Source organism: Amaranthus tricolor, chromosome 14, assembly GCF_026212465.1.
Source record: "Amaranthus tricolor cultivar Red isolate AtriRed21 chromosome 14, ASM2621246v1, whole genome shotgun sequence".
In the NCBI taxonomy this organism is placed as follows: Eukaryota; Viridiplantae; Streptophyta; class Magnoliopsida; order Caryophyllales; family Amaranthaceae; genus Amaranthus; species Amaranthus tricolor.
Window position 1 is genome coordinate 25,533,375 of NC_080060.1, and position 25,673 is coordinate 25,559,047.

At 34.1% G+C, this 25,673-nt stretch overlaps 3 protein-coding genes across 13 annotated transcripts in view; 2 read left to right on the forward strand and 1 right to left on the reverse strand.

Moving 5' to 3' along the window:
- The first annotated feature begins 547 nt into the window (after positions 1-547).
- The window catches only part of LOC130799743 (uncharacterized), a 30,820-nt gene continuing 5,694 nt past the window's right edge, over positions 548-25,673 (forward strand). The window contains exons 1-18 of one of the 8 annotated variants that reach the window (XM_057662960.1): positions 548-805; positions 2,713-2,862; positions 3,062-3,173; positions 3,497-3,573; positions 4,144-4,218; positions 5,725-5,870; positions 13,939-14,303; positions 14,382-14,454; positions 14,783-15,045; positions 16,288-16,490; positions 16,577-16,914; positions 17,014-17,271; positions 17,380-17,690; positions 17,772-17,872; positions 17,951-18,000; positions 18,081-20,109; positions 24,941-25,059; positions 25,245-25,351. In XM_057662960.1, coding sequence (XP_057518943.1) covers positions 13,943-14,303; positions 14,382-14,454; positions 14,783-15,045; positions 16,288-16,490; positions 16,577-16,914; positions 17,014-17,271; positions 17,380-17,566 — 1,683 coding nt within the window. In that variant the 5' untranslated portion in view covers positions 548-805; positions 2,713-2,862; positions 3,062-3,173; ... (2 more) ...; positions 5,725-5,870; positions 13,939-13,942 and the 3' untranslated portion in view covers positions 17,567-17,690; positions 17,772-17,872; positions 17,951-18,000; ... (1 more) ...; positions 24,941-25,059; positions 25,245-25,351. The other 7 variants (XM_057662958.1, XM_057662955.1, XM_057662956.1 and 4 more) reach the window with 7 other exon arrangements.
- On the reverse strand, positions 6,355-10,119 carry LOC130799745 (uncharacterized). 4 transcript variants are annotated; one of them, XR_009039333.1, is made up of 7 exons: positions 9,377-10,119; positions 7,944-8,134; positions 7,520-7,857; positions 7,163-7,420; positions 6,744-7,054; positions 6,561-6,661; positions 6,368-6,482 (listed from the first exon to the last, which is right to left on the reverse strand). XR_009039333.1 is itself a non-coding variant. In XM_057662963.1 (5 exons), exons 1-5 carry the CDS (start codon positions 9,627-9,629, stop codon positions 6,868-6,870), a joined length of 1,227 nt encoding a protein of 408 aa, XP_057518946.1. In that variant the 5' UTR covers positions 9,630-10,119; the 3' UTR covers positions 6,355-6,867. The 4 variants fall into 4 exon arrangements, 1 of the variants encoding a protein (XP_057518946.1); XR_009039332.1 differs by having other exon boundaries at positions 6,355-6,661; XR_009039331.1 differs by having other exon boundaries at positions 6,561-7,054.
- Positions 10,796-12,109, forward strand: LOC130799440 (uncharacterized). Its single transcript, XM_057662532.1, has 3 exons — positions 10,796-11,674; positions 11,760-12,009; positions 12,057-12,109. Exons 1-3 carry the CDS (start codon positions 10,796-10,798, stop codon positions 12,107-12,109), a joined length of 1,182 nt encoding a protein of 393 aa, XP_057518515.1.

Consider the following 25,673-nt stretch of genomic DNA (forward strand, 5'->3'; position numbering starts at 1 on the left):
GCTGCTCTTTCCCATTTTAAAGCTATAAAACCCTAATTTCTGAACTTCTTGATATTGGCAGCCGCTGATAAGTGAAAAACCTCCCTATTCTCATTTTGGCTCCTTGCCAAGCTCTCTAATCAATCGTAGTAATGGTTTCCTCCAAGAAGACGATAAATTTTTGGTTCTGTTTCCTACATTGTTCTCCTACTGATTATCTGTTGATAAATTTTGGCGTTTTGAAACATAAATCAAATATTATAAGTAGGGATGACAATGGGTATTGGACCCGACCCGGATTCGTGGATCCGTATCCGTTTTCACGGATCTGGGTCCTAAAAAATTGAACCCGTCGGATCCGGGTTCGGATCCGGATCTGAGAAAAATACCCAGGCATGGACCCGCGGATCTGGAGGACCCGTTTTTTATTTTTTTAATTTTTATTATATATTATATATATATATCTGCACAAGTAAAGCGCACAATAGCAATCTGAGAAGGAAGATGCATTCTTCGTCCAATATATATATATATATATATATATATATATATATATTAAAATATATAATAAAAATAACTCAATGTTGCCTGCTTGCCTCAAACCCTTTCCCTCCCTTCCCTCACTTCACTACTCACCGCCTCCTTCTCCCTCACGAGAATCATCACGACTCACTCACAGTCACTGCTCACTCCTTCTCCCTCACGCAGCACGGCAGCAGTAGCCCGGTAGCAGTCATCAGCATCACTCATCACTCGAATTTTCACAGTGACACTCGACAGCCGGCCACCGCATACTCCTCCCCTCTCCTCACTGGCGGATTTGAGGGTAATAAACCCTAATTTTGATTTTTTTTTTCTACAATACTTTTGATTTGTGTTGAATTGTTGAGTAGTTTTTAATGTGGATCTAAACCTTGGATTTGTTACTGTTAATTGTCTGTTCCCATATAAAATTTTATATATTCTATAATGAGGAAATGGTTATCTCAAAAAAAAAAAAAAAAAAAAAAAGAGGAAATGGGGTGTTGCCAGATCCAATGGCGTAAAGTCTCCCATGCTTTTTTGCTAATATTTTTTCATGTCAAATAATTTGCTATCAAGATTATAAAAGTTTTGCTAATTTGTATTACCTGTTAGGCTGTAGCCTGTTACCTAGACTTATTAATTCTAGTAGTCGGATGTCATGTTTATTGGGATATTTTGAAGACAATTTTAAGTTGTATAATGTTTTTTTTTTGGGTGATTCATTGTGAAATTATATATATTATTAACATTAGTCTATAAATATCGCTTTATTGCAATCTAACATATTTAAAAATAAAAAAAAAGCAAAAACAAATCAGACCCGTTTTGGACCCGGATCCGGTACCGGACCCGCGGATCCGGTTCTTGAAAACGGATCTGGATCCGGTTCCACCTGGACCCGGTCCAGATCCGACCCGTTGACATCCCTAAAATTTATAAGTAAGTATTATAAGTTACGCGAATTCACATTTGTGGGTATTAATAAATTATTTTGGTATGTAACTTAGTTGTGTAGTTACTCTGAATGGTTTACTTGTATTTGAATGATATGATTAAGCTTCATGCCTTGCAATTTTTCTGATGATTAGATCTGTGTTAGTGTTTGTCCCTAATGAATCATTTCTTTTTCTTGAATTGAACAATATATAGTGTATATTTTTAAATTTTTAATATTTAATATTTGAAGTTGAAGAAAATTGATAACTCTACAACTCATCTTGTGTGTACTGTGCAACCTAAAGTAAATTCTATCTCTATAACTTGCGAATACTCGAAATTTCTTAATTGATTAGACTATGGAAATGTAGCTTGTTCACTGAATTGATGTCTTGTAGGTAGGTGTGTCTTCAATGGAAATGGGAAGATATTGGAGGACTTGGTCCTTGCCGCTGAGAGTAGTGTATTTGTGAACATTGACAGTGAGTTTGACTTGGAAAACATTGTATCTGCTTCTAAAATTGCCGGGAAAAGGGTGAACGTTTTGCTTCGCATAAACCCTGATGTTGATCCTCAAGTATGTGTGTTTCATGATGAAACTTTCATGATTTCATCGATATCCTTTCTTGTTGTTACTCTTTGAAACTTACATGTTTAATGTGCTTTAGCTCAACTTAAAAATTGGATGGTTAATGATTGTATTATGTATAGATGCTCATAAAATTCTGAATGGTGAAACCTTTTCTTATTTTAGTGTCAATATGATGCCTGCCAGCAGTAGTGTCATGTTCATTTGATTCTGGTTTATATTTCAATCAACTGTATCAATTATTTTTGACACATTCTTCTAAATTTCTGAATGGTGAAACCTTGTCTTTTTTTTACTTTATCTAAATTCATTTTTGAAAACAAATCTTTAGTATATTGGTGAATCCACACATTCTTCTTGGAGAGTCCAGATAGAAGTCTGAGAGCAGTGATTGTCTTTACAAGTGATTGTAGACTTAGCTTCTCAATCGGTGTCATGCTCTTACCATGAGTGGGCTGAATTGCGTCGTTACTATTTTTTTGTAATTTACAAATCAAGGAAGTTTAAACCTTTGAAAGTTCTTGCTGCATCTCACGATTGTGCTACCGTTATTACTGGTGACTGAGTTTTGGGGCTGGAAGGATGACTTATTATTGTTGTTGTGAATGAGACGTGTGTTTTTGTGTTCATATCTTGTTTTTCTTGTATATCTATATGGCTTATCTTTTGTCTGTCATTTCTAGGTACATCCTTATGTTGCAACAGGGAACAAGAACTCCAAATTTGGCATCAGAAATATGAAATTACAATGGTTTATAGAAGCTGTAAAAGCACATCCTAATGAGCTGAAGTTGGTTGGAGCTCATTGCCATCTTGGGTCGACAATTACCAAGGTATTTAAGGATTTTCGAAATTGATCTCATGTGTTTGTGTTTTCGTCATTTCTTTTCCTTTTTGGTTCAATGTTGTCTTTCTGAGGATTCGAACAAACAAAGCTGTTGCTGTGATTTTCTGATATGTCCGACCTCTTGCTTTGCTGTGTTTACATCTGATATGTTCGGGTTTTGTTCGCTATTCTTCCTCATTCTGGAGTTGATAAGGTGCTACTAATATGGAAATCAGGATTGCTCTTGAGCTTGCTAATGTAGCAAACTTTGTCAACATGCTGCCGAAGGTTAAGCTTGCTAATCGCCATTGGTTCTGGGTACTCTTTTCCTCTTCATTTTTCACTTTCTATAATTTTCTTTTGATAAAAGATTTGATTTTTATCATATGGGTATTATGATTAATTGTTTTTCTTTGTCATTTATAGGTTATTTTGGTAGAAATTTAACTTATTTTTGTTGGATTTTATCGTTTTAAATTGATGTAATTTTGATAAAGATTGGATTTTTATCATATGGGTATTATGATTAATTGTTTATTTTGTCATTTTTTGGTTATTTTGGTAGAAATTTAACTTATTTTTGTTGAATTTTTATATTTTGTAATTGGGTGTTTGTTTTATTTGACTATTTTTTTTGCAAGTGTCATTCGCGAGGTATGGTACATACTGAGAATAAAGCTATGGAGAAGAATTGTACTTTTAAAGAAATATCTGACAAGTAATTTTTTTATTCTTCTCTTTTATTAAAACTTTGGTTGATTTTGTTTTGTTTAAATTAACTCTGTGATTGGTGATCTTGGAGAATGAAATCTTTGGGGTTGTATTGTTTGATTTTGCTGAGGAAATTTGAGTGTGATTGCTGTTTCAAATTATATGTATATTTTTTTTGTCTGTGGAACTGTGGCTTATAGAAGTATTAAGGAACAAAGAACTTAAGTTGATTGTATTTTTCTGTTTAAATTTAATTAAATCAGCACCCTTGGATGAAACCTAGCTGCACACGCTTGATAAAGGTTAGGAGATTTGAAATTAAAAAAAAAAAAAAGAGACGCAATGAAAATGTTAGGAGTATTAAGAAAATAAATAGCATATTTTAAGGTGATGATGACTATTAATTAGGAATAAGCTTCTTCAACAACCTATGTATGCACTAGAAAGTATGATGAATCAATTAATATCACTCAAAAATTGAAGGCAGAAGAGCAATAACGCTTCACTACCAAGTACCAACACCTAGGCAACTTTACCAAAGTTGTATTTAATTATTTATTTGTTTGTGGTTGTATAGGTTGAATAATTATTTATTTGGCAATGTATGAAATGGCTTTTGTGGAGAGCATACCCGAATCATATGATCCACGAGGTAAGGTTTCTTCATTTTGGTTTTCATGTTATTTGGGCACATATTTTAAACCCTTGTAGTCATGGAATGGCTTTTCATTTGTGTAGATTCACCAACAATTCTACTCTATTTTCCCAATTAGTCTCTTTTTTTTTTTGGATTTTTATGATTTATGTAGATTTCTTTGTTCATCAACTTTTTGGCTTGATTTTTTTGATGATGCATATTGCCGTTTTTCTTTGATGTTTGGTTTTTGGGGCTGAAAATTAGGGATTGTCTATATATTCCAATGAAAAATAGGTTTTTTTATTCATTTTTGATATTAACATTTCATGATGCGCTTCAACATGAAATTAAATTCACAAGGCTCTTTGCGTTGGGAAGTTCTCAAATTGGACAAAGGTTCAATTGTTTAGTTTTTAATTGTATTTTGATATGCTGAGATTGGTCAGGTGTAATGGCTGATTGTGTTCTTCTTACTCTCTTAGTCTCGACTCTTGAGTTAAGCAAAATGGATTTTGGGAGTAAAACATGTTGAGTTATTCATTTCACTAAGACATATTTGAGTCATTTTCACATAAAACTTCTGTTTCATAAAGGGACATCTAAAGAAAATAACATTAGTTTAAGCCTCATGTCCAAGCCTCAACACTGGGTAGTGTCTCCAAAAAGCTCAATTGAGGCAATTCCATGGGGCAAGGTTAGGCTATTAAGGTGAAGCTGTGCTATTTTGTTTTCCAAAAGTCATGTTTGTTGCTTTGTGCCTTATTCCAGGAAGTGTGTTGAGGTGAGGTGCAACCCCAGTGCTGCCTCAGGGTGTGTTGTGCAATTTTTCTTTCTTTTCTTTTTTTGTAAACTAAGCAACTTGCTGAAAATAGTTAAATTGCTCCTCAGATGCTTCCATGTGATTAAAGCAAGCTGCTTCGTGATAGTCATTTATCCATCCTTTTTTCTATCTACGTGTTCTGTTAATTGTGTAGAAATTTAGCTTTCATCAACAAAAACAAACCATTACTCCGACGCCATTAAGTGGCTCCTGCCGAGGGTGGGATTCAAGGGTATCAGTTATACACAAACATACCCCTGTTGGTGATAAAATTAACAAAAAGGTTGTTTTTCAATTGACCCTTGGTAAGCTGGTAGCAAACACCATGTACAACTTCAAATTAATAAAAAGTGCATATGATTTACTGGGTCATTTTACTATAGTACATTATAATCCAAAACCAGAGAACTATATAATTTTGGCCCCATCGAAATAAGGGACATTAAAGTTTTAGCTTTCATCTGAAGCTTATTTTGATTAGAAAGCATGGATTGCTACAAGTCGATGTTTTGTCAATATTGGTCTGCAAAGCAAGCACAAAATGCTGCCTTATCAATTTTCCTCTCTAGATTGCTATTTAGCTATGGTTTCTATGAAAGTATTACATTAAATTTTTCTGAATATTTCCTTCGTTATGGACGTTTCATATCCGCCATTTTATTTGTTCAAATTTGAAATTGTGACTTTTGTTTTGAATTTAGGTTATCACTAAGATTTCTAAAGTGTTTACGAAAGACACGGAAGCCCCACCTGCAGGAGTTGATGACATGACATGAATCGTATTTACATGAACCTGGGGTTTTACAAAACCTGGCTACAAGAAGTGAATTAAATAAAATATATGCAAGTAAGACTACTCTTGTGTTTTCTGTCTATGTTTTTGGTTGAAAAAGTGGAACAAATTATGCCCATATTTAGCTCGAAATTATTGCAAATGACAAACATTTAGCTCGAAATTTTTAACAACAATCAAAGAAAATACTAATACTAATACTTTTGATACATTGCTTACATTTGTTAACAAGAATCTTCATGCTAAATTATTGCAAATGACAAACATATTTAGCTCAAAATTTTTAATTAAAGACAGCTTCATCAAATACATTAGATGTCCGACACTGTTCTACTTTCAATCATAGAAAATTTAGAACTAATATTAATCAAAGAATAAAACCGGTGAAAAACACATAAATAATTGTGCATTAAACTATAGCTATACCCGCACTTGCTAACTATCCATACTCTTATCATCAACTATCAATTCAAATAACCTTGGGAGTACAAGAATTACTCCTCGCGGCAGAGTCCTACTCCTTTTACTTCCCTCCTGCAAGAGACAGACAGAAAAAGAAAGGTGAGAGAGAGGCAAAATAGGCTTTTGCTGATAGTGACTATATTTAAAAACTCACTGAAAGAATGAACCGTGGATAAACCCCTCATACAGTCATTGGTTATGCCCCTAACACAAGATGTAAAAAGTACAAATTAGAATCAGTCAACTGTGGAACTTTTTAAACAAAATCAAGTTGTCACTTACATACTATTCTGGTTGCACAAGCACAAGACCGAAAACATGTCTACATAAAAATCTGGAAAAAAACCTGCCAAATCTGACTCGATCTTTTCATCACTAATTCTCTACCAGAAAAAAAAATAAAAATGTCATAGATGAAAGGTAAAGGTATTGGGATGTATAGCAAATTAAAACAAAAGTTCAAACCTTGTTATTTCGATCTTTTTTGTACTCCAACTCATTTATATGAGTATAGAATGCTCCATAAAATCGGACAATATCAACAGATTTCCGGTAACCTTTGATATTCCTATTGCGCTTCATCGCATTGTTAAAAAGTATTCTGTATATGTTGAAGCTTCTGCCACCAATTTTGGTATAATTGACGTTGATCAAGGAAAAATAAAATAGGATTACGTTTCTCTTCAACTAACTCTCTCAATTTGAAAGTAAAACTGATTTTTTCCGTCGTATTCCAAAAATACGGTTGATTAATAACAAACTCCAATGGACAGGACCTGTGGAAAAAGAGTACATTATAAAGAGATACAAATCTTAAACCAAAATGCAGAAAAAAGACTGACAAACTACAAGGATTTTAAGCTTCTATATGCATAAAAACTTACCCATGAAATTGTGTGACATTGTCAAAAAAATATTTCAAATGACATGGAAGAAAAGACATATCACTTTGTCTGAGAAAAGCAAGTTTGATGACACTCCACATTAAATCTACCAAATCTTTTAAGTCCTCTTTTTGTTTCCCCGCTGCCATACATGGCAGAATTCTGCCTTCTCCTTCAGAATTGACAAAAGAATTGAAAACTAAATTCCCGCAGGATTTGTCTTTGTCGAACAAATACATCAGCCCCCAAATCACGTCTCTAGTTTTTAAAAAACAAAAGAAAATAAGGTTAAGTTGTAAAACACCCATAACAAACAGAATATCCCAAAAAACAATTTAATACAATATTACTTAATACCTGAATACTTTCCAAAATAAATCTTTTATAGCATCCCACCAAACTTCATTTGAATTAGGAGAAATTTTGCTAATTTTACGCTTAAAAAAGCAGTAAAGGGTGCATACATCCTCACTTGTCACAAGAAAACAACTATCTTCATCCATCATCTTAAAACTTTGGTCAACTTTCAACAGAGTCTCATGCCTGAGACATAGACGAACAAGATCTTGAAAGTTGTTTATCTGTGCTTGGTGAGCTGCAATAAATGATTTTTGGACTTCAGTGGTGTTAGTCCTTGTAGACCCCATAAAAGAATCTTCATCTAACTCCATAGTAACAAAAAGAGTAATCTCAAACTGCAAACAGAGTTGTTCAAAAACATGTTAGTTCTAACTAGTTTAATTTTCCTAAACTAAAATATTGCCAAATAAAACCAACTTACGTTCCGAGGTCGTCTTTCCTCGACCAAAGATATGCTTCCCCTTCTACCCCCCTCATCTTTTGTCTCCACAGCTTTCTTTGACCCTTCTGCAATTTGTATCCCTTTACTCTTTTCTTGTTTCTTTTCTCGTTTCTTCTCCCTTTTTCTCACCTCCGCCGCGATGCTGGCCTCTTCATCCAAGAGTTCTCTTTCTATTTTCACGATCACAAAACAAACAAGATTAGTATTCTCGAAAATTTTAGATAGTGTTCATTTAAAATGTCTAAAATACCATTGTTATTTAAATATGAAACTTGTACAACCTCTTTTGAAAAGGGATTCACGTTCAACCAACATTCACAACTTCATACAGCACATATGAAATAAAATTAGTACTTCACATGGGCCAAAAGAAATAATAAGAAATATTCCGATCAAATTATATGAAAAAGTAGCTCCATTTCATAGCAATTAAGTGAATTCACATTACTATTTTAGCCCATCTACATGAATTGACACAACATGATTTAACTCAATTATATGAAGTAGAACAAGTGACTTTATCACAACTACAAACACAAAGAAATCTGCAATGCCAAGATTTGAATCCCCTAAATTTGAATCTTTGATTCCTAAATCCGAACAAGGTTACCCAATTCGATTACCATAACAAAAAATAGTAGTATTTCACAAATTCAAAAACTTCAATGGGCAAGATTCAACGCAAATTAGGATCCCCAACTCACCCTTTTTTAATTAAAACAAGTGCAAATTGATAATAAGGGAATAAAATTTATTGTTGAAAGATGAGAATTGACGTTTAAATTTGATGAAAGTTAACACCAAAGAAAAGGGTTTGGCAGAGGGATAGAGAAAAAAAGTCGAACAAAATCCTTATTACAGGGGTAATTGAAATTTTGGATTACACTTAAAGTAAAGTAAGGTCACATTAGAAACCGCGAAGAAATGAGAAAGCAACTAGTACTATTAATCATAGAAGTTGAAGCAAAAACAAGGAGCGACATCTTTAAACATACAACTTCCAAATTCAAGACACGAGCATCAGAAATTCGATGGTGCACGACTAGTGATTTGGAAGTTTGCCACCCAACTTTATTCAGGGTTTCACCCAAATTGGGGATTTTTAATTGAGGCTTCAATGCAATTAAGTTGGGGGTTCTGCATGAAATAAATATGTAAAGCCACGATAGAAATCTTGATAATTTTTCACTTTATCGCTCAAATCTAGCAACATTCAGAAAAAGTGTAGAAAACGACACACTAAATTCCTACGCTTTGTCTAGGTATCTTCACCTTGTGCCTAGGCGCACGCTTTTAGAACTACGAGTTGATTTTCAGTTCGGTGAGTTACAGTTTCAGTCAAATCAAGAAATTTTGAATGAGATAAAACTGACAGCTCTATTGTTGTTTATTTTCATAGATTGAGATAGTACCATGTCTATTTGCTTCCTCGAAAGCTTGCTGAATTTTAAGTGCTGCTTCTTGCGATGTAACTGTTGCAATCTGTACAGGTTTAGCTTCCTTTGGTGCAGGCTGTGTTTCACCCTTCTTCTTTTTTTCTGCCTCACATAGCTGATGTTCCAATTTTTCTAACAAAGATTGTTGTTCATGACTTTTAGCCATAGAAATCCCTTTGCTAAAATAGTCAATAGATTTCTCCAGATATCCTTCATCTTCTAAATTCATAAGTTTGGGAATCAATCAATCAAAGCCTTAGTCCTATAAGTGCGGTCGACTAACATGAACCAAAAGTAGAATCATCATTTATATTAGTGTAACTTTCCAATTTAAAACAAAGATCATAAACTTTTTTTTTCTTAATTTTTTTCATTGATGTCGTGAATGCATATGCTGACTAAAGATTTCAAGAAAGCTTAATTCAAGAAACAAAAAAAAAGTCCTTGACCCCATAAAGAATATCGTAGAGGGAGGGGGAAATATTACCCCAAAATAAAAGTAGTTTCTGCATATGCATACATGTTGTGGACTTCCCAAGCCCGAAAAATCTTCCAAATCTCTATAAAATAAAATAAACAATTCAAAAAATCAATAATAATTTAGAAAAATAAATAAAAAAAATAGTAATAGTAATTACCCTCCATATTTTGTTCATGAAAAAATATTCTCAGCTTGAGCTCCAAGACAGGAACACATAACGAAAACGGATACGGTGCACTAGTGAGCTTTAGGGCATCTACTACCATGCCATTTGAAAGCAGGTTGTTGACCAAACACTCTAGTCTATGCAACAGATTTGAGAGTAGGTTCACTTTGGAAAATCAAAGGCAACAGTATTCAGGAAATTAACAAGACTTGTTCCCTTAGTTGCCTCACCATTTTCTTCCATGCATCGAACAATGTGCTTTACGACAAGCTGTAGAGCACCATTAAAATTATGTTTATTTAAGAAGGCTTTAAGAAACCTTTTGAAACGAAGAGTGTCTGCAGAGCATAGACCTGAATTGTAAAAATTAATTAAATAAGTTGTAACCCATGGATAACTCATAATTTAATACAATGGATTTCACATTGAAAAGAATAAGTCACATCATTGGTTTTATTAGTTAGTGTAAAAATTTACAATTGAAACAAACGCAAATCATGAGCAACACTAAACTGCCATAAGCCAAAGCTTGTCATGAATGTATGAATGACACTACTAACATAATGTGTTGGCTGCATGTGGTTCATTAATCCTTGATCTTAACATTCATTAATCTAATATTAATCTACAAGATCCATCTAATTTAGGTTTCATCAACATGTGGGTCTTTTATTCTTATAGAAACAAGTATATTTTATGAATCTTGAAATCCCAAAAAAGGCCTTAATCCAATCTACTTTGTAAGAAAATGTTATTGGATGCTGAAACAAGATATTCCATGATTGAAAAGGCAGTGTTCGCTATCATAGTTGCCGCCAGAAAATTGAGGCCGTATTTTGATGCTCACCCTGTGGTGGTCTTAACAGACTTACCATTAGAGAAGAGCATAGAAAAAATAGAAAGATCTGGAAGATTGGCAAAATGGGCTGTCGAGCTTAATGGTTTGGGAATACAATTTCAGTCAAGAAAAGCCATAAAAGGTCAAGCATTGGCAGCTATTTTTGTTGAATGGGAAACTCAAGATAAAATCGAGGAACCTATCTGGCAACTGTTGACTGATGGGTCGTCAAGGCTTGTTGGGGCAGGGGCTGGATTAGTGTTAATCTCCCCAGAAGGTAAAATTATTGAGTATGCTTTAAAGTTTCAATTTAAAGCTACTAATAATGAAGCCGAGTACGAAGCTGTCATTGCTAGACTACAACTATGTAAAGCATTAGAAGCCAGAAAAGTCAATCTAAAAACTGATTCACAACTGGTTGTGAATCAGATCAAGGGAGAATATGAAGCCAGGGATGTCATTATGCAGAAATATTTGAAAAAAGCTCAAGAATTGATCTCTTGGTTTGAAGTTGTTCACATTGAAAGACTACCCAGATCACAAAATGAGCAAGCTGATGCACTTTCTAAATTAGGAAGTTTCAGTATGCAGAATTTAAAAAGGTCAGTCTTAGTAGAAGTCAAACCAGTAAGTTCAATTCATGAAGATGATACATCAATCTTCAACATTGAAGACAGAAATCTTCCAGATTGGATGAAAAACCTCATCCAATATAAAAAGAATGGAGAACTTCCAGCAGATCCAGTTCTTGCCAGAAGGATGAAAATGAAGTCACTACAATTTTGTATGGTAGATGGCTAATTATATAAAAAGGCAAAAAATGGTCCTTTGCTGAAATGTGTAAACTCCATCCGATGCTGACTACATCCTTAAGGAAGTCCATGAAGGGTGTTGTGGTCATCATCTGGGAGCAAAGGCCTTGGCTCATAAAACTTTCAAGGTTGGTTATTATTGGCCTACAGCGATTGAAGATGCCACAAATTTAGTCCAAAAGTGTGAAAAGTGCCAAAAATTTGCACCAAACATTATCCAACCAGCATTTGAGTTGAAGTACATCCACAATCCGATACCATTCGCTCAGTGGGGCTTAGATCTTCTGGGACCATTCAAAACAGCAACTGGAGGTAAAAATTTTTGATTGTTGCAATTGATTACTTTACAAAATGGATAGAAGCAGAATCACTTGCAACAATCACTTCCAGAAAAGTAGAAAAATTCATCTGACAGAATATCATCACTAGATATGGTCTTCCCAGGGTCTTAACGGTGGATAATGGCACACAGTTTGAATGTGCAACATTAAGAAAATATCTGGAAGTTCTTCTATTTGTCTTTTGTCAACCTCTTAGACTCATTCGAACACTTTATTTATCTTTTATATCTTCTATATCTAACATGTGTCTTGCCTCCATATACAGCCTCTGTATGAGGGACAAGTGTTCGTATAACTCACGTGAACCTCTCATGCATAATACGCTTCCCAGATGACTAAAGAACTATCATGTATTGCCTGATGAAAGTTCACAGATGACAGGCTAATATAGTTTATTCCTGCCAGATTTTAAAGGATTTGACTTCCTTTGACCATCTTTTACCTTAATAACCTTTGATTAATATTTTTACCCAAAGTGTTCGAATGAGTCTAAGAGGTTGACACATTCAAAAAGGGGATAGATACATGCAGAGAATGTTTCTAGGGATTGAGAAAAGGAATATTTGTGTCACAATCATCAGCTATAAATACAGATCCAAAACGCCATAAATAAGGTAATGAATCTTACATGCAAGAAAATATTAAGCATTAAAAGTAATTTATTACATTCAAACTTGACTGAATCTCATAATTTCACATTAATTTTCAGAGCAACGTTTATAAAAGATAGATCATTAATTGTGATTTACTAAATTTTAAAGACCTCACGTCTAAATAAAACTTGAGCAATAATCCACTTGATAGCCAGTGACCATCTGATTAAATAACTAATGAGGAGATTAACTTCATATTGCAAATTAACTTCAAGAATTCAGATTTTTGCTTCCATTCCACTATTCATCATCTCTTTCAATTTTCCTAAAACCCAATTCATTCTCGCGCCTTCTCCTCCTCAAAAACCTGAAAAAAGAAACACAAGATCCTTCCTTTTCGACTCATGATCCAGCATCTGACATTTTCTTACCCAATATCTTCTGAGCTTTAAGGGGTACAATCCGCCATTTTGTTCGCCTGAAATTCCCGAATGCAGCAACCTAGGTTTGTTCCTTTTCATGAAATTTTTGAAGCCTTCTTCATCAATTGTTTAGTAGATTCCGTTTGCTCTTCGAATTTCAAATAAAAATCAGTCCATTTTCGTCACCATCAACAAGCTTCCTTCCACTGATTCTTTTTCGAAATCGAAACTTTAATCCTTCTTTGCTATGATTTTAAAAGACAACAACAGTGAATCCTTCTCAAATTCTCAGAATTCGGTTCGACATTAGCAAACCCTTTTTGTCTTGTTTTGGTTCGAAATTCCCCAGCTTCTCAGTTACATTATGTTCGTCTAATCTTGAAAGAAGGTAACAATGCTTCGATTAATCTACCCTTTTTGTTAATTCTTACATTATTATACTTGTCCATACTCCTTTCTTGTGTTATTTTATTATTCGATTATTTTGTTCACATCTAAGAATCATTTCAACCATGAGAATTATTTAGTGATTTCAAGATTCATAAAATACACTTATTTCTATAAGAATAAAAGACCCACATGTTGATAAAACCTAAATTAGATGGATCTTGTAGATTGATATTAGATTAATGAATGTTAAGATCAAGGATTAATGAACCACATGCAGCCAACACATTATGTTAGTAGTGTCATTCATGCATTCATGACAAGCTTTGGCTTATGGCAGTTTAGTGTTGCTCATGATTTGCGTTTGTTTCAATTGTAAATTTTTACACTAACTGATAAAACCAATGATGTGACTCCTTCTTTTCAATGTGAAATCCATTGTATTAAATTATGAGTTATCCTGGGTTACAACTTATTTAATTAATTTTTACAATTCAGGTCTATGGATTCTGCAGACACTCCTCGTTTCAAAAGGTTTCTTAAAGCCTTCTTAAATAAAGATAATTTTAATGGTGCTCTACAGCTTGTCGTAAAGCACATTGTTCGATGCATGGAAGAAAATGGTGAGGCGACTAAGGGAACAAGTCTTGTTAATTTCCTGAATACTGTTGCCTCTGATTTTCCAAAGTTGAACCTACCCTCAAATCTGTTGCATAGACTAGAGTGTTTGGTTAACATCCTGCTTTCAAATGGCATGGTAGTAGATGCCCTAAAGCTCACTAGTGCACCGTATCCGTTTTCGTTATGCGTTCCTGTCTTGGAGCTCAAGCTGAGAATATTTTTTCATGAACAAAATATGGAGGGTAATTACTATTACTATTTTTTTTATTTATTTTTCTAAATTATTATTGATTTTTTGAATTGTTTATTTTATTTTATAGAGATTTGGAAGATTTTTCGGGCTTGGGAAGTCCACAACATGTATGCATATGCAGAAACTACTTTTATTTTGGGGTAATATTTCCCCCTCCCTCTACGATATTCTTTATGGGGTCAAGGACTTTTTTTTTGTTTCTTGAATTAAGCTTTCTTGAAATCTTTAGTCAGCATATGCATTCACGACATCAATGAAAAAAATTAAGAAAAAAAAAGTTTATGATCTTTGTTTTAAATTGGAAAGTTACACTAATATAAATGATGATTCTACTTTTGGTTCATGTTAGTCGACCGCACTTATGGGACTAAGGCTTTGATTGATTGATTCCCAAACTTGTCCTTCACCCCACTTTTCAGCTCCTAGATTGTGTTTTCTGTTTTATTTAATTTTTTTTTATTTCTTTAGGATGAGCTTTATGAATTTAGAAGATGAAGGATATCTGGAGAAATCTATTGACTATTTTAGCAAAGGGATTTCTATGGCTAAAAGTCATGAACAACAATCTTTGTTAGAAAAATTGGAACATCAGCTATGTGAGGCAGAAAAAAAGAAGAAGGGTGAAACACTGCCTGCACCAAAGGAAGCTAAACCTGTACAGATTGCAACAGTTACATCGCAAGAAGCAGCACTTAAAATTCAGCAAGCTTTCGAGGAAGCAAATAGACATGGTACTATCTCAATCTATGAAAATAAACAACAACAGAGCTGTCAGTTTTATCTCATTCAAAATTTCTTGATTTGATTGAAACTGTAACTCACCGAACTGAAAATCAACTCGTAGTTCTAAAAGCGTGCGCCTAGGCACAAGGTGAAGATACCTAGACAAAGCGTAGGAATTTAGTGTGTCGTTTTCTACACTTTTTCTGAATGTTGCTAGATTTGAGCGATAAAGTGAAAAATTATCAAGATTTCTATCGTGGCTTTACATATTTATTTCATGCAGAACCCCCAACTTAATTGCATTGAAGCCTCAATTAAAAATCCCCAATTTGGGTGAAACCCTGAATAAAGTTGGGTGGCAAACTTCCAAATCAATAGTCGTGCACCATCGAATTTCTGATGCTCGTGTCTTGAATTTGGAAGTTGTATGTTTAAAGATGTCGCTCCTTGTTTTTGCTTCAACTTCTATGATTAATAGTACTAGTTGCTTTCTCATTTCTTCGCGGTTTCTAATGTAACCTTACTTTACTTTAAGTGTAATCCAAAATTTCAATTACCCCTGTAATAAGGATTTTGTTCGACTTTTTCTCTCTATCCCTCTGCCAAACCCTTTTCTTTGGTGTTAACTTTCATCAAATTTAAACGTCAATTCTCATCTTTCAACAATAAATCTTATTCCCTTATTATCAATTTGCACTTGTTTTAATTAAAAAAGGGTGAGTTGGGGATCCTAATTTGCGTTGAATCTTGCCCATTGAAGTTTTTGAATTTGTGAAATACTACTATTTTTTGTTATGGTAATCGAATTGGGTAACCTTGTTCGGATTTAGGAATCAAAGATTCAAATTTAGGGGATTCAAATTTTGGCATTGCAGATTTCTTTGTGTTCGTAGTTGTGATAAAGTCACTTGTTCTACTTCATATAATTGAGTTAAATCATGTTGTGTCAATTCATGTACATGGGCTAAAATAGTAATGTGAATTCACTTAATTGCTATGAAATGAAGCTACTTTTTCATATAATTTGATCGGAATATTTCTTGCTATTTCTTTTGGCCCATGTGAAGTACTAATTTTATTTCATATGTGCTGTATGAAGTTGTGAATGTTGGTTGAACGTGAATCCCTTTTCAAAAGAGGTTGTACAAGTTTCATATTTAAATAACAATTGTATTTTAGACATTTTAAATGAACACTATCTAAAATTTTCGAGAATACTAATCTTGTTTGTTTTGTGATCGTGAAAATAGAAAAAGAACTCTTGGATGAAGAGGCCAGCATCGCGGCGGAGGTGAGAAAAAGGGAGAAGAAACGAGAAAAGAAACGAGAAAAGAAACAAGAAAAGAGTAAAGGGATACAAATTGCAGAAGGGTCAAAGAAAGCTGTGGAGACAAAAGATGAGGGGGGTAGAAGGGGAAGCATATCTTTGGTCGAGGAAAGACGACCTCGGAACGTAAGTTGGTTTTATTTGGCAATATTTTAGTTTAGGAAAATTAAACTAGTTAGAACTAACATGTTTTTGAACAACTCTGTTTGCAGTTTGAGATTACTCTTTTTGTTACTATGGAGTTAGATGAAGATTCTTTTATGGGGTCTACAAGGACTAACACCACTGAAGTCCAAAAATCATTTATTGCAGCTCACCAAGCACAGATAAACAACTTTCAAGATCTTGTTCGTCTATGTCTCAGGCATGAGACTCTGTTGAAAGTTGACCAAAGTTTTAAGATGATGGATGAAGATAGTTGTTTTCTTGTGACAAGTGAGGATGTATGCACCCTTTATTGCTTTTTTAAGCGTAAAATTAGCAAAATTTCTCCTAATTCAAATGAAGTTTGGTGGGATGCTATAAAAGATTTATTTTGGAAAGTATTCAGGTATTAAGTAATATTGTATTAAATTGTTTTTTGGGATATTCTGTTTGTTATGGGTGTTTTACAGCTTAACCTTATTTTCTTTTGTTTTTTAAAAACTAGAGACGTGATTTGGGGGCTGATGTATTTGTTCGACAAAGACAAATCCTGCGGGAATTTAGTTTTCAATTCTTTTGTCAATTCTGAAGGAGAAGGCAGAATTCTGCCATGTATGGCAGCGGGGAAACAAAAAGAGGACTTAAAAGATTTGGTAGATTTAATGTGGAGTGTCATCAAACTTGCTTTTCTCAGACAAAGTGATATGTCTTTTCTTCCATGTCATTTGAAATATTTTTTTGACAATGTCACACAATTTCATGGGTAAGTTTTTATGCATATAGAAGCTTAAAATCCTTGTAGTTTGTCAGTCTTTTTTCTGCATTTTGGTTTAAGATTTGTATCTCTTTATAATGTACTCTTTTTCCACAGGTCCTGTCCATTGGAGTTTGTTATTAATCAACCGTATTTTTGGAATACGACGGAAAAAATCAGTTTTACTTTCAAATTGAGAGAGTTAGTTGAAGAGAAACGTAATCCTATTTTATTTTTCCTTGATCAACGTCAATTATACCAAAATTGGTGGCAGAAGCTTCAACATATACAGAATACTTTTTAACAATGCGATGAAGCGCAATAGGAATATCAAAGGTTACCGGAAATCTGTTGATATTGTCCGATTTTATGGAGCAGTCTATACTCATATAAATGAGTTGGAGTACAAAAAAGATCGAAATAACAAGGTTTGAACTTTTGTTTTAATTTGCTATACATCCCAATGCCTTTACCTTTCCTCTATGACATTTTTATTTTTTTTTTGGTAGAGAATTAGTGATGAAAAGATCGAGTCAGATTTGGCAGGTTTTTTTCCAGATTTTTATGTAGACATGTTTTCGGTCTTGTGCTTGTGCAACCAGAATAGTATGTAAGTGACAACTTGATTTTGTTTAAAAAGTTCCACAGTTGACAGATTCTAATTTGTACTTTTTACATCGTGTGTTAGGGGCATAACCAATGACTGTATGAGGGGTTTATCCACGGTTCATTCTTTCAGTGAGTTTTTAAATATAGTCACTATCAGCAAAAGCCTATTTTGCCTCTCCCACCTTTCTTTTTCTGTCTGTCTCTTGCAGGAGGGAAGTAAAAAGATCAGGACTCTGCCATGAGGAGTAATTCTTGTACTCCCAAGGTTATTTGAATTGATAGTTGATGATAAGAGGATGGATTGTTAGCAAGTGCGGGTATAGCTATAGTTTAATGCACAATTATTTATGTGTTTTTCACCGGTTTTATTCTTTGATTAATATTAGTTCTAAATTTTCTATGATTGAAAGTAGAACAGTGTCGGACATCTAATGTATTTGATGAAGCTGTCTTTAATTAAAAATTTCGAGCTAAATATGTTTGTCATTTGCAATAATTTAGCATGAAGATTGTTGTTTACAAATGTAAGCAGTGTATGAAAAGTATTAGTATTAGTATTTTCTTTGATTGTTTTTAAAAATTTCGAGCTAAATATGTTTGTCATTTTTGCATTGGGCGCGTTGGGCAGTTATATTTGTAATTTGCAACAAAGCTGTAGTTTATGTTTGCATACACTCCTTCTGTAAGAGGAGAGATAGTGGAGTCTATGATTATTAAAGAATCTGGAAAATTAAGTCCTTATCTTGGATTTCCATTGCTTGATGCCTTGATGGTAGACCTACCAAATCTAAAGTGCTGTTCATTGTTGATAAGGTTACACAGAAGCTGGGTTGGAAAGCTGCTTGTCTTTCTAAGGCCGGTAGACTTACTCTTCTCAAGTCTATTTTAAACACCATTCCCAACTATTTCATGCAGCTACTGTAGCTATTGTGGCATCCTGCTTCTTCCAAAAAAGAGATTAATAGATTAATGGCTGACTTTTTGTGGGGGAAGAATGAGGAAAAACAGAGAAGCACTTAGTTGGAAGAGATTAGTACCCCCACTACTAGAAGAGGTTTGGGTGTGAGATGTTTGGATTCATGGAAAGAGGGGACAAGTTGGCAGCTAAATTCCTGAGAGATAAATATTTGAAATCTGATTGGTCTTTCAAGGCCTTTTCACATGGCTCACATATTTGGAGAGGTATAGGTAGAATGTGGGAGAGCTACCTGTTGGCTCTTAAGGTTTTGATGATGACTTCACTTTTAGATAAACAAACATATTTTAGAGATGGTTTTGTAGGTGAATATCCGATTCTGTTAATCGTTGATGAAGCCTATGACTTGGTTCGTGGAAGTTGTACATGTCTCAAATATCCAAGAAGTTGGACAATTGCTTTAGAAGTCAGTTTACTGTTCCTAAAGTTAAAGTCCTGACGAAAATTGTAGATGGAGACAGTGCGCTGTTTCCCACGATACAGGTCTGGAGAAGACATTGACTGGAAGTTACGAAAATTACGTTTTCTATTTTTGGTTAATGTAAAAGGTTAAAAGTTTAATTAGTTGCTTAATTAAATTAATGTCACTAGGTTTATTAGGTTCGTCATGGAACCTAGGGAGAACATTCAAGAGATGTTCACTAGGTTCACAAATATCACGAACGAATTAGTCTCTTTTGGTAAGATCATTCCCGTTGATGAACAAGTCAGGAAAGTACTTAGGAGTCTTCCTCAAGACGAACGCTGGAGAGCTAAGGTCACAGCCATTCAGGAATCGAAAGATTTCACCAAGTTTAATTTGGAAGAGTTGGCTGGTTCCCTCATGACTCACGAATTGTATTTGGGAACAGCCGATAGTTCTCGAAACAAAGGACTAGCTCTGGCAGCAGATGATAGTGAAGAATCAGAAGCTGGTGAAGAGGAAGCTGCTATGTTGGCACGTAAATTCAAAAAATTCTTCAGGAACAGCTGATATAGAAACCAAAGAAATAATAAGGAAAGAGGAACTGCTAACTTGAAGACAAATTTTGAATGCCACAAATGTCAAGGATTGCCCTCAATGGAAGAATGAGAAGGGCAAAGGGAAGACAAGGGAAGCTAGAAGAATGCCAAAGAAGGGAAACTTCAAAACAAATTTTCGTAAAGCACTGATCGCAGCTTGGGGTGACACTGAAAGCGAAGTTGAAACTGAAGTTCCTGTAGAGGAAGAAACTGCAAATCTGTGTCTCTTGGCATCTCATGAAGAAACTAAAGAAAGAGAGGTAATGTCTTCTAGTTCTTCTCCTAAACATCTATTCAGTTTAAGTAAGGATAAATTAATTAAGTTATTTTTGGAAACACAAGAGTTGGAAGAAAAAACAGCTAAGTGTCTCCAATTAGAGAAAGACTTTAAGTTGAATAAATATCATATTTCATATCTAATTACCTTTAGGATTGATGTGCAAAGTAGATTTTTTGATTTGTTAGATCAGAATATCATGTTAAAAGAGCAATTGGAGAAAATAAAGCAGGAATTCATCACTCTTAATAATTAAATGAATCTAAACAAATTGCTAGGATTAAAATGGCATGAAAATGATAAATCTACTCATTTGTTTAGCACGAAATTTCAGGAAATGAAATTAAAATTAGAATCATGTGAAAGAGAAAATAAGCATCTAAAAGATCAACTTAATTTAAAAGGAAAAGGGAAAATCAATGAAGTTCTCAAATGGATTCTAAATGCTAAACCGAAAGGTAAAGAAGGTCTAGGTTACGTTAAAAATGATAAAAAGAAAAAGGTCTATGTTGATCTCCCTAGTAGTAAAATCTGTTCCTTTTGTGTTTGTCATAGTTGATGACTATAGTAGATTTACCTAGACTATATTTTTAGTAAGCAAAGATGAAGGTTTTGATGAGTTTGTTTCTTTTGCTAACAAAACTCAAAAATCTACCAACAATCTAATTGTTCACATAAGATCAGATCATGACAAAGAATTTGAAAATTCAAACTTTATGAATTATTGCAATGAACATGGTATAAATCACAATTTTTCCGCTCCTAGAACACCACAACAAAATGGAGTGGTAGAAAGGAAAAATAGAACCCTAGAAGAAATGGCTAGAACTATGTTGATTGCTAGTGGTCTACCTAGAAATTTTTGGGCCGAAGCCGTTAATACTGCATGCTATATTTTGAATCGTGTGTTAATAAGACCAATCACTTCTAAGACACCCTATGAATTGATCAAAGGTGTCAAACCCAATATTTCCTATTTTAGTGTGTTTGGATGCAAATGTTTTGTTCATGTGAATGGAAAACGAAATATAGGTAAATTTGATGAAAGAAGTGATGAAGCAGTGTTTCTTGGTTATTCATCACATAGCAAAGCTTACAGAGTTTACAATAAGAGAACAATGTGCGTAGAGAAATCTTTGTCTCCTTTTTATCTTTTGCTTTTTACGTTTAAACTTTATTTTGTTTGTTAAAATTCCGCAAATTAGAAGAAAAACAAAGTAAAGTTAGATACACAACAATTCACCCCCCCTCTTGTTGCATTCAACCATCTTCGTGTATTTCAACACTACCTTTCAACAATCTGCTGGAAAGTAGGTAAAATGACAAACAATCTTAGCTCGAAATTATTGCAAATGACAAACATATTTAGCTCGAAATTTTTAACAACAATCAAAGAAAATACTAATACTAATACTTTTGATACACTGCTTACATTTGTTAACAACAATCTTCATGCTAAATTATTGCAAATGACAAACATATTTAGCTCGAAATTTTTGATTAAAGACAGCTTCATCAAATACATTAGATGTCCGACACTGTTCTACTTTCAATCAAAGAAAATTTAGAACTAATATTAATCAAAGAATAAAACCGGTGAAAAACACATAAATAATTGTGCATTAAACTATAGCTATACCCGCACTTGCTAACAATCCATCCTCTTATTATCAACTATCAATTCAAATAACCTTAGGAGTACAAGAATTACTCCTCACGGCAGAGTCCTGATCTTTTTACTTCCTTCCTGCAAGAGACAGACGGAAAAAGAAAGGTGGGAGAGGCAAAATAGGCTTTTGTTGATAGTGACTATATTTAAAAACTCACTGAAAGAATGAACCGTGGATAAACCCCTCATACTGTCATTGGTTATGCCCCTAACACAAGATGTAAAAAGTACAAATTAGAATCAGTCAACTGTGGAACTTTTTAAACAAAATCAAGTTGTCACTTACATACTATTCTGGTTGCACAAGCACAAGACCGAAAACATGTCTACATAAAAATCTGGAAAAAAACCTGCCAAATCTGAGTCGATCTTTTCATCACTAATTCTCTACCAAAAAAAAAAAAAATGTCATAGATGAAAGGTAAAGGCATTGGGATGTATAGCAAATTAAAACAAAAGTTCAAACCTTGTTATTTCGATCTTTTTTGTACTCCAACTCATTTATATGAGTATAGACTGCTCCATAAAATCGGATAATATCAACAGATTTCCGGTAACCTTTGATAGTCCTCTTGCGCTTCATCGCATTGTTAAAAAGTATTCTGTATACATGTTGAAGCTTCTGCCACCAATTTTGGTATAATTGACGTTGATCAAGGAAAAATAAAATAGGATTACGTTTCTCTTTAACCAACTCTCTCAATTTGAAGGTAAAACTGATTTTTTCCGTCGTATTCCAAAAATACGGTTGATTAATAACAAACTCCAATGGACAAGACCTGTGGAAAAAAAGAGTACATTATAAAGAGATACAAATCTTAAACCAAAATGCAGAAAAAAGACTGACAAACTACAAGGATTTTAAGCTTCTAGATGCATAAAAACTTACCCATGAAATTGTGTGACATTGTCAAAAAAATGTTTCAAATGACATGGAAGAAAAGACATATCACTTTGTCTGGGAACAGCAAGTTTGATGACACTCCACATTAAATCTACCAAATCTTTTAAGTTCTCTTTTTGTTTCCCCGCTGCCATACATGGCAGAATTCTGCCTTCTCCTTCAGAATTGACAAAAGAATTGAAAACTAAATTCCCGCAGGATTTGTCTTTGTCGAACAAATACATCAGCCCCCAAATCACGTCTCTAGTTTTTAAAAAACAAAAGAAAATAAGGTTAAGCTGTAAAACACCAATAACAAATAGAATATCCCAAAAAGCAATTTAATACAATATTACTTAATACCTGAATACTTTCCTTAATAAATCTTTTATAGCATCCCACCAAACTTTATTTGAATTAGGAGAAATTTTGCTAATTTTACACTTAAAAAAGCAGTAAAGGGTGCATACATCCTCACTTGTCACAAGAAAACAACTATCTTCATCCATCATCTTAAAACTTTGGTCAACTTTCAACAGAGTCTCATGCCTGAGACATAGACGAACAAGATCTTAAAAGTTTTTTATCTGTGGTTGGTGAGCTGCAATAAATGATTTTTGGACTTCAGTGGTGTTAGTCTTTGTAGACCCCATAAAAGAATCTTCATCTAACTCCATAGTAACAAAAAGAGTAATCTCAAACTGCAAATAGAGTTGTTCAAAAACATGTTAGTTTTAACTAGTTTAATTTTCCTAAACTAAAATATTGCCAAATAAAACCAACTTACGTTCCGAGGTCTTCTTTCCTCGACCAAAGATATGCTTCCCCTTCTACCCCCCTCATCTTTTGTCTCCACAGCTTTTTTGGACCCTTCTGCAATTTGTATCCCTTTACTCTTTTCTGCAATTTCTACACAATTAACAGAACACATAGATAGTAAAAAGGATGGATAAATGACTCACGAAGCAGCTTGCTTTAATCACATGGAAGCATCTGAGGAGCAATTTAACTATTTTCAGCAATTTAACTATCTGAGGAGCAAAAAAAGAAAAGAAAAAAAAATTGCACAACACACCCTGAGGCAGCACTGGGGTTGCACCTCACCTCAACACACTTCCTGGAATAAGGCACAAAGCAACAAACATGACTTTTGGAAAACAAAATAGCACAGCTTCACCTTAATAGCCTAACCTTGCCCCATGGAATTGCCTCAATTGAGCTTTTTGGAGACACTACCCAGTGTTGAGGCTTGGACATGAGGCTTAAACTAATGTTATTTTCTTTAGATGTCCCTTTATGAAACAGAAGTTTTATGTGAAAATGACTCAAATATGTCTTAGTGAAATGAATAACTCAACATGTTTTACTCCCAAAATCCATTTTGCTTAACTCAAGAGTCGAGACTAAGAGAGTAAGAAGAACACAATCAGCCATTACACCTGACCAATCTCAGCATATCAAAATACAATTAAAAACTAAACAATTGAACCTTTGTCCAATTTGAGAACTTCCCAACGCAAAGAGCCTTGTGAATTTAATTTCATGTTGAAGCGCATCATGAAATGTTAATATCAAAAATGAATAAAAAACCTATTTTTCATTGGAATATATATTGACAATCCCTACTTTTTATCTGTTTTGTTGTCTTTCGTTTTTAATCCATACCCGAACTGCTGAAAAATCGCCATAAATTAATGTATGCCGATGATGATAGAGTAATTTTGAGGGGAATTAATTGTTTTTATTGTAATCCATACCTAAACTGTATCAGAAAAATCGTTTGTATTGTGTTTCTCTGTTTTCATGTATTATTAGACTTTGACAATGATGATAAAGTAATTGTATTTTCTTTTGTCTAATGTCTGATTTGGTACTTGTATTTGTTATTTGGTGGAAAAATTTGATAAAGTAATTTGGTTGAGTGAAATTTGGTATTATGTGTTTGGAATTTGCTATTCGGTTTCACTGTAAAAATTCGGCCTATATTTATTTGGTATGCGGCTTGGATTCGGTCTGTGAATTCAAAAAAGGTTCGTTGCGGTTCGGTCTATAAATGAATTTGGTTTGGATTTGGTCTAAAAATATGAAAATCGAATAAAATATGGTTTGATTTGGTTTTGATGAAAGTCCAAACGGTTGATCGAAGTTTCACCCCTACCCACGACAACCTACTTTTTTTTTTCCTTTTTTTTCATTTTGTTTTTAAAAAAATTTAGATCTTTTTTACTCCTTGACTCCTTCCCTTATCTCTCCTCCCGGAAGGCCAGAACACAGACGTAGACCACGAGTTCCTCTCTCTCTCTCCTCTATTGAAGCGTACTCGAAATTCTTCATTGAAGGGGATTCTGAGCTTTCTCTCCTCCACTGAAGCAGTCTCAAAGGTTAGATGCTTCTTTTTCTTTAATCATTGACCTAATTTAATTAATTAATTGTCAGTATATACTCAATTTAGGGTTCTTCGAAGTTGGATAATTGAACTATTGGTTATAGATACTCGAAGAGTTTAACATAATTTTTGGAAACTAGTTTAATAATTGAGTCCATTTTGGTTGCTAATGTGTTGCAGGGTTTGGTTTGTGGTCTTGTGGAGCGTACTTGAAATTCGCCATTGAAGCGGCTTCTGACTTTCTGAGCTTTCTCTCCTCCATTGAAGGATTTGAAGCAGTCTCTAAGGTTAGATTTTGACAACCTAGAGTTATTGTGTTAATCGTGTATTTAATTATCAGACTGTCAGTATATACTCAATTCAGGGTGGTTTCGATGGTGGTGCAGTCGTTTAGAGGGAGGGGGTGGCTGTCGGGTTTAGGCTGGGGCCTGGGGAGTGGCTGTCGGGCTGGGTCTGGTGGGGAATTGTTTGATTAATTTGCATGTTCAGTTGGGTAAATCCTAGTTTTTTATCGGAGGAAAACAATCTCTATCCTTGGTATTAGAAGTTCCTAGTTTGTTTGATTAACCGCTTTTGTGTGTAGGGATATGGGGATAGAGAGAGAGCAGA

What these genes read in the sequence shown, in the direction of transcription:
- LOC130799440 (XM_057662532.1), top strand. Translation starts at nt 10,796, where the DNA reads ATGTTATTGGATGCTGAAACAAGATATTCCATGATTGAAAAGGCAGTG. An exon ending in AGTCACTACAATTTTGTATG is followed by an intron (nt 11,675 to 11,759) that starts GTAGATGGCTAA and finishes TACATCCTTAAG; the next exon opens with GAAGTCCATGAAGGGTGTTG. An exon ending in ATTCAAAACAGCAACTGGAG is followed by an intron (nt 12,010 to 12,056) that starts GTAAAAATTTTT and finishes CAAAATGGATAG; the next exon opens with AAGCAGAATCACTTGCAACA.
- LOC130799745 (XM_057662963.1), bottom strand. Translation starts at nt 9,629, where the DNA reads ATGAATTTAGAAGATGAAGGATATCTGGAGAAATCTATTGACTATTTT. An exon ending in AGGAAAGACGACCTCGGAAC is followed by an intron (nt 7,858 to 7,943) that starts GTAAGTTGGTTT and finishes CTCTGTTTGCAG; the next exon opens with TTTGAGATTACTCTTTTTGT. An exon ending in TTATTTTGGAAAGTATTCAG is followed by an intron (nt 7,421 to 7,519) that starts GTATTAAGTAAT and finishes TTTAAAAACTAG; the next exon opens with AGACGTGATTTGGGGGCTGA.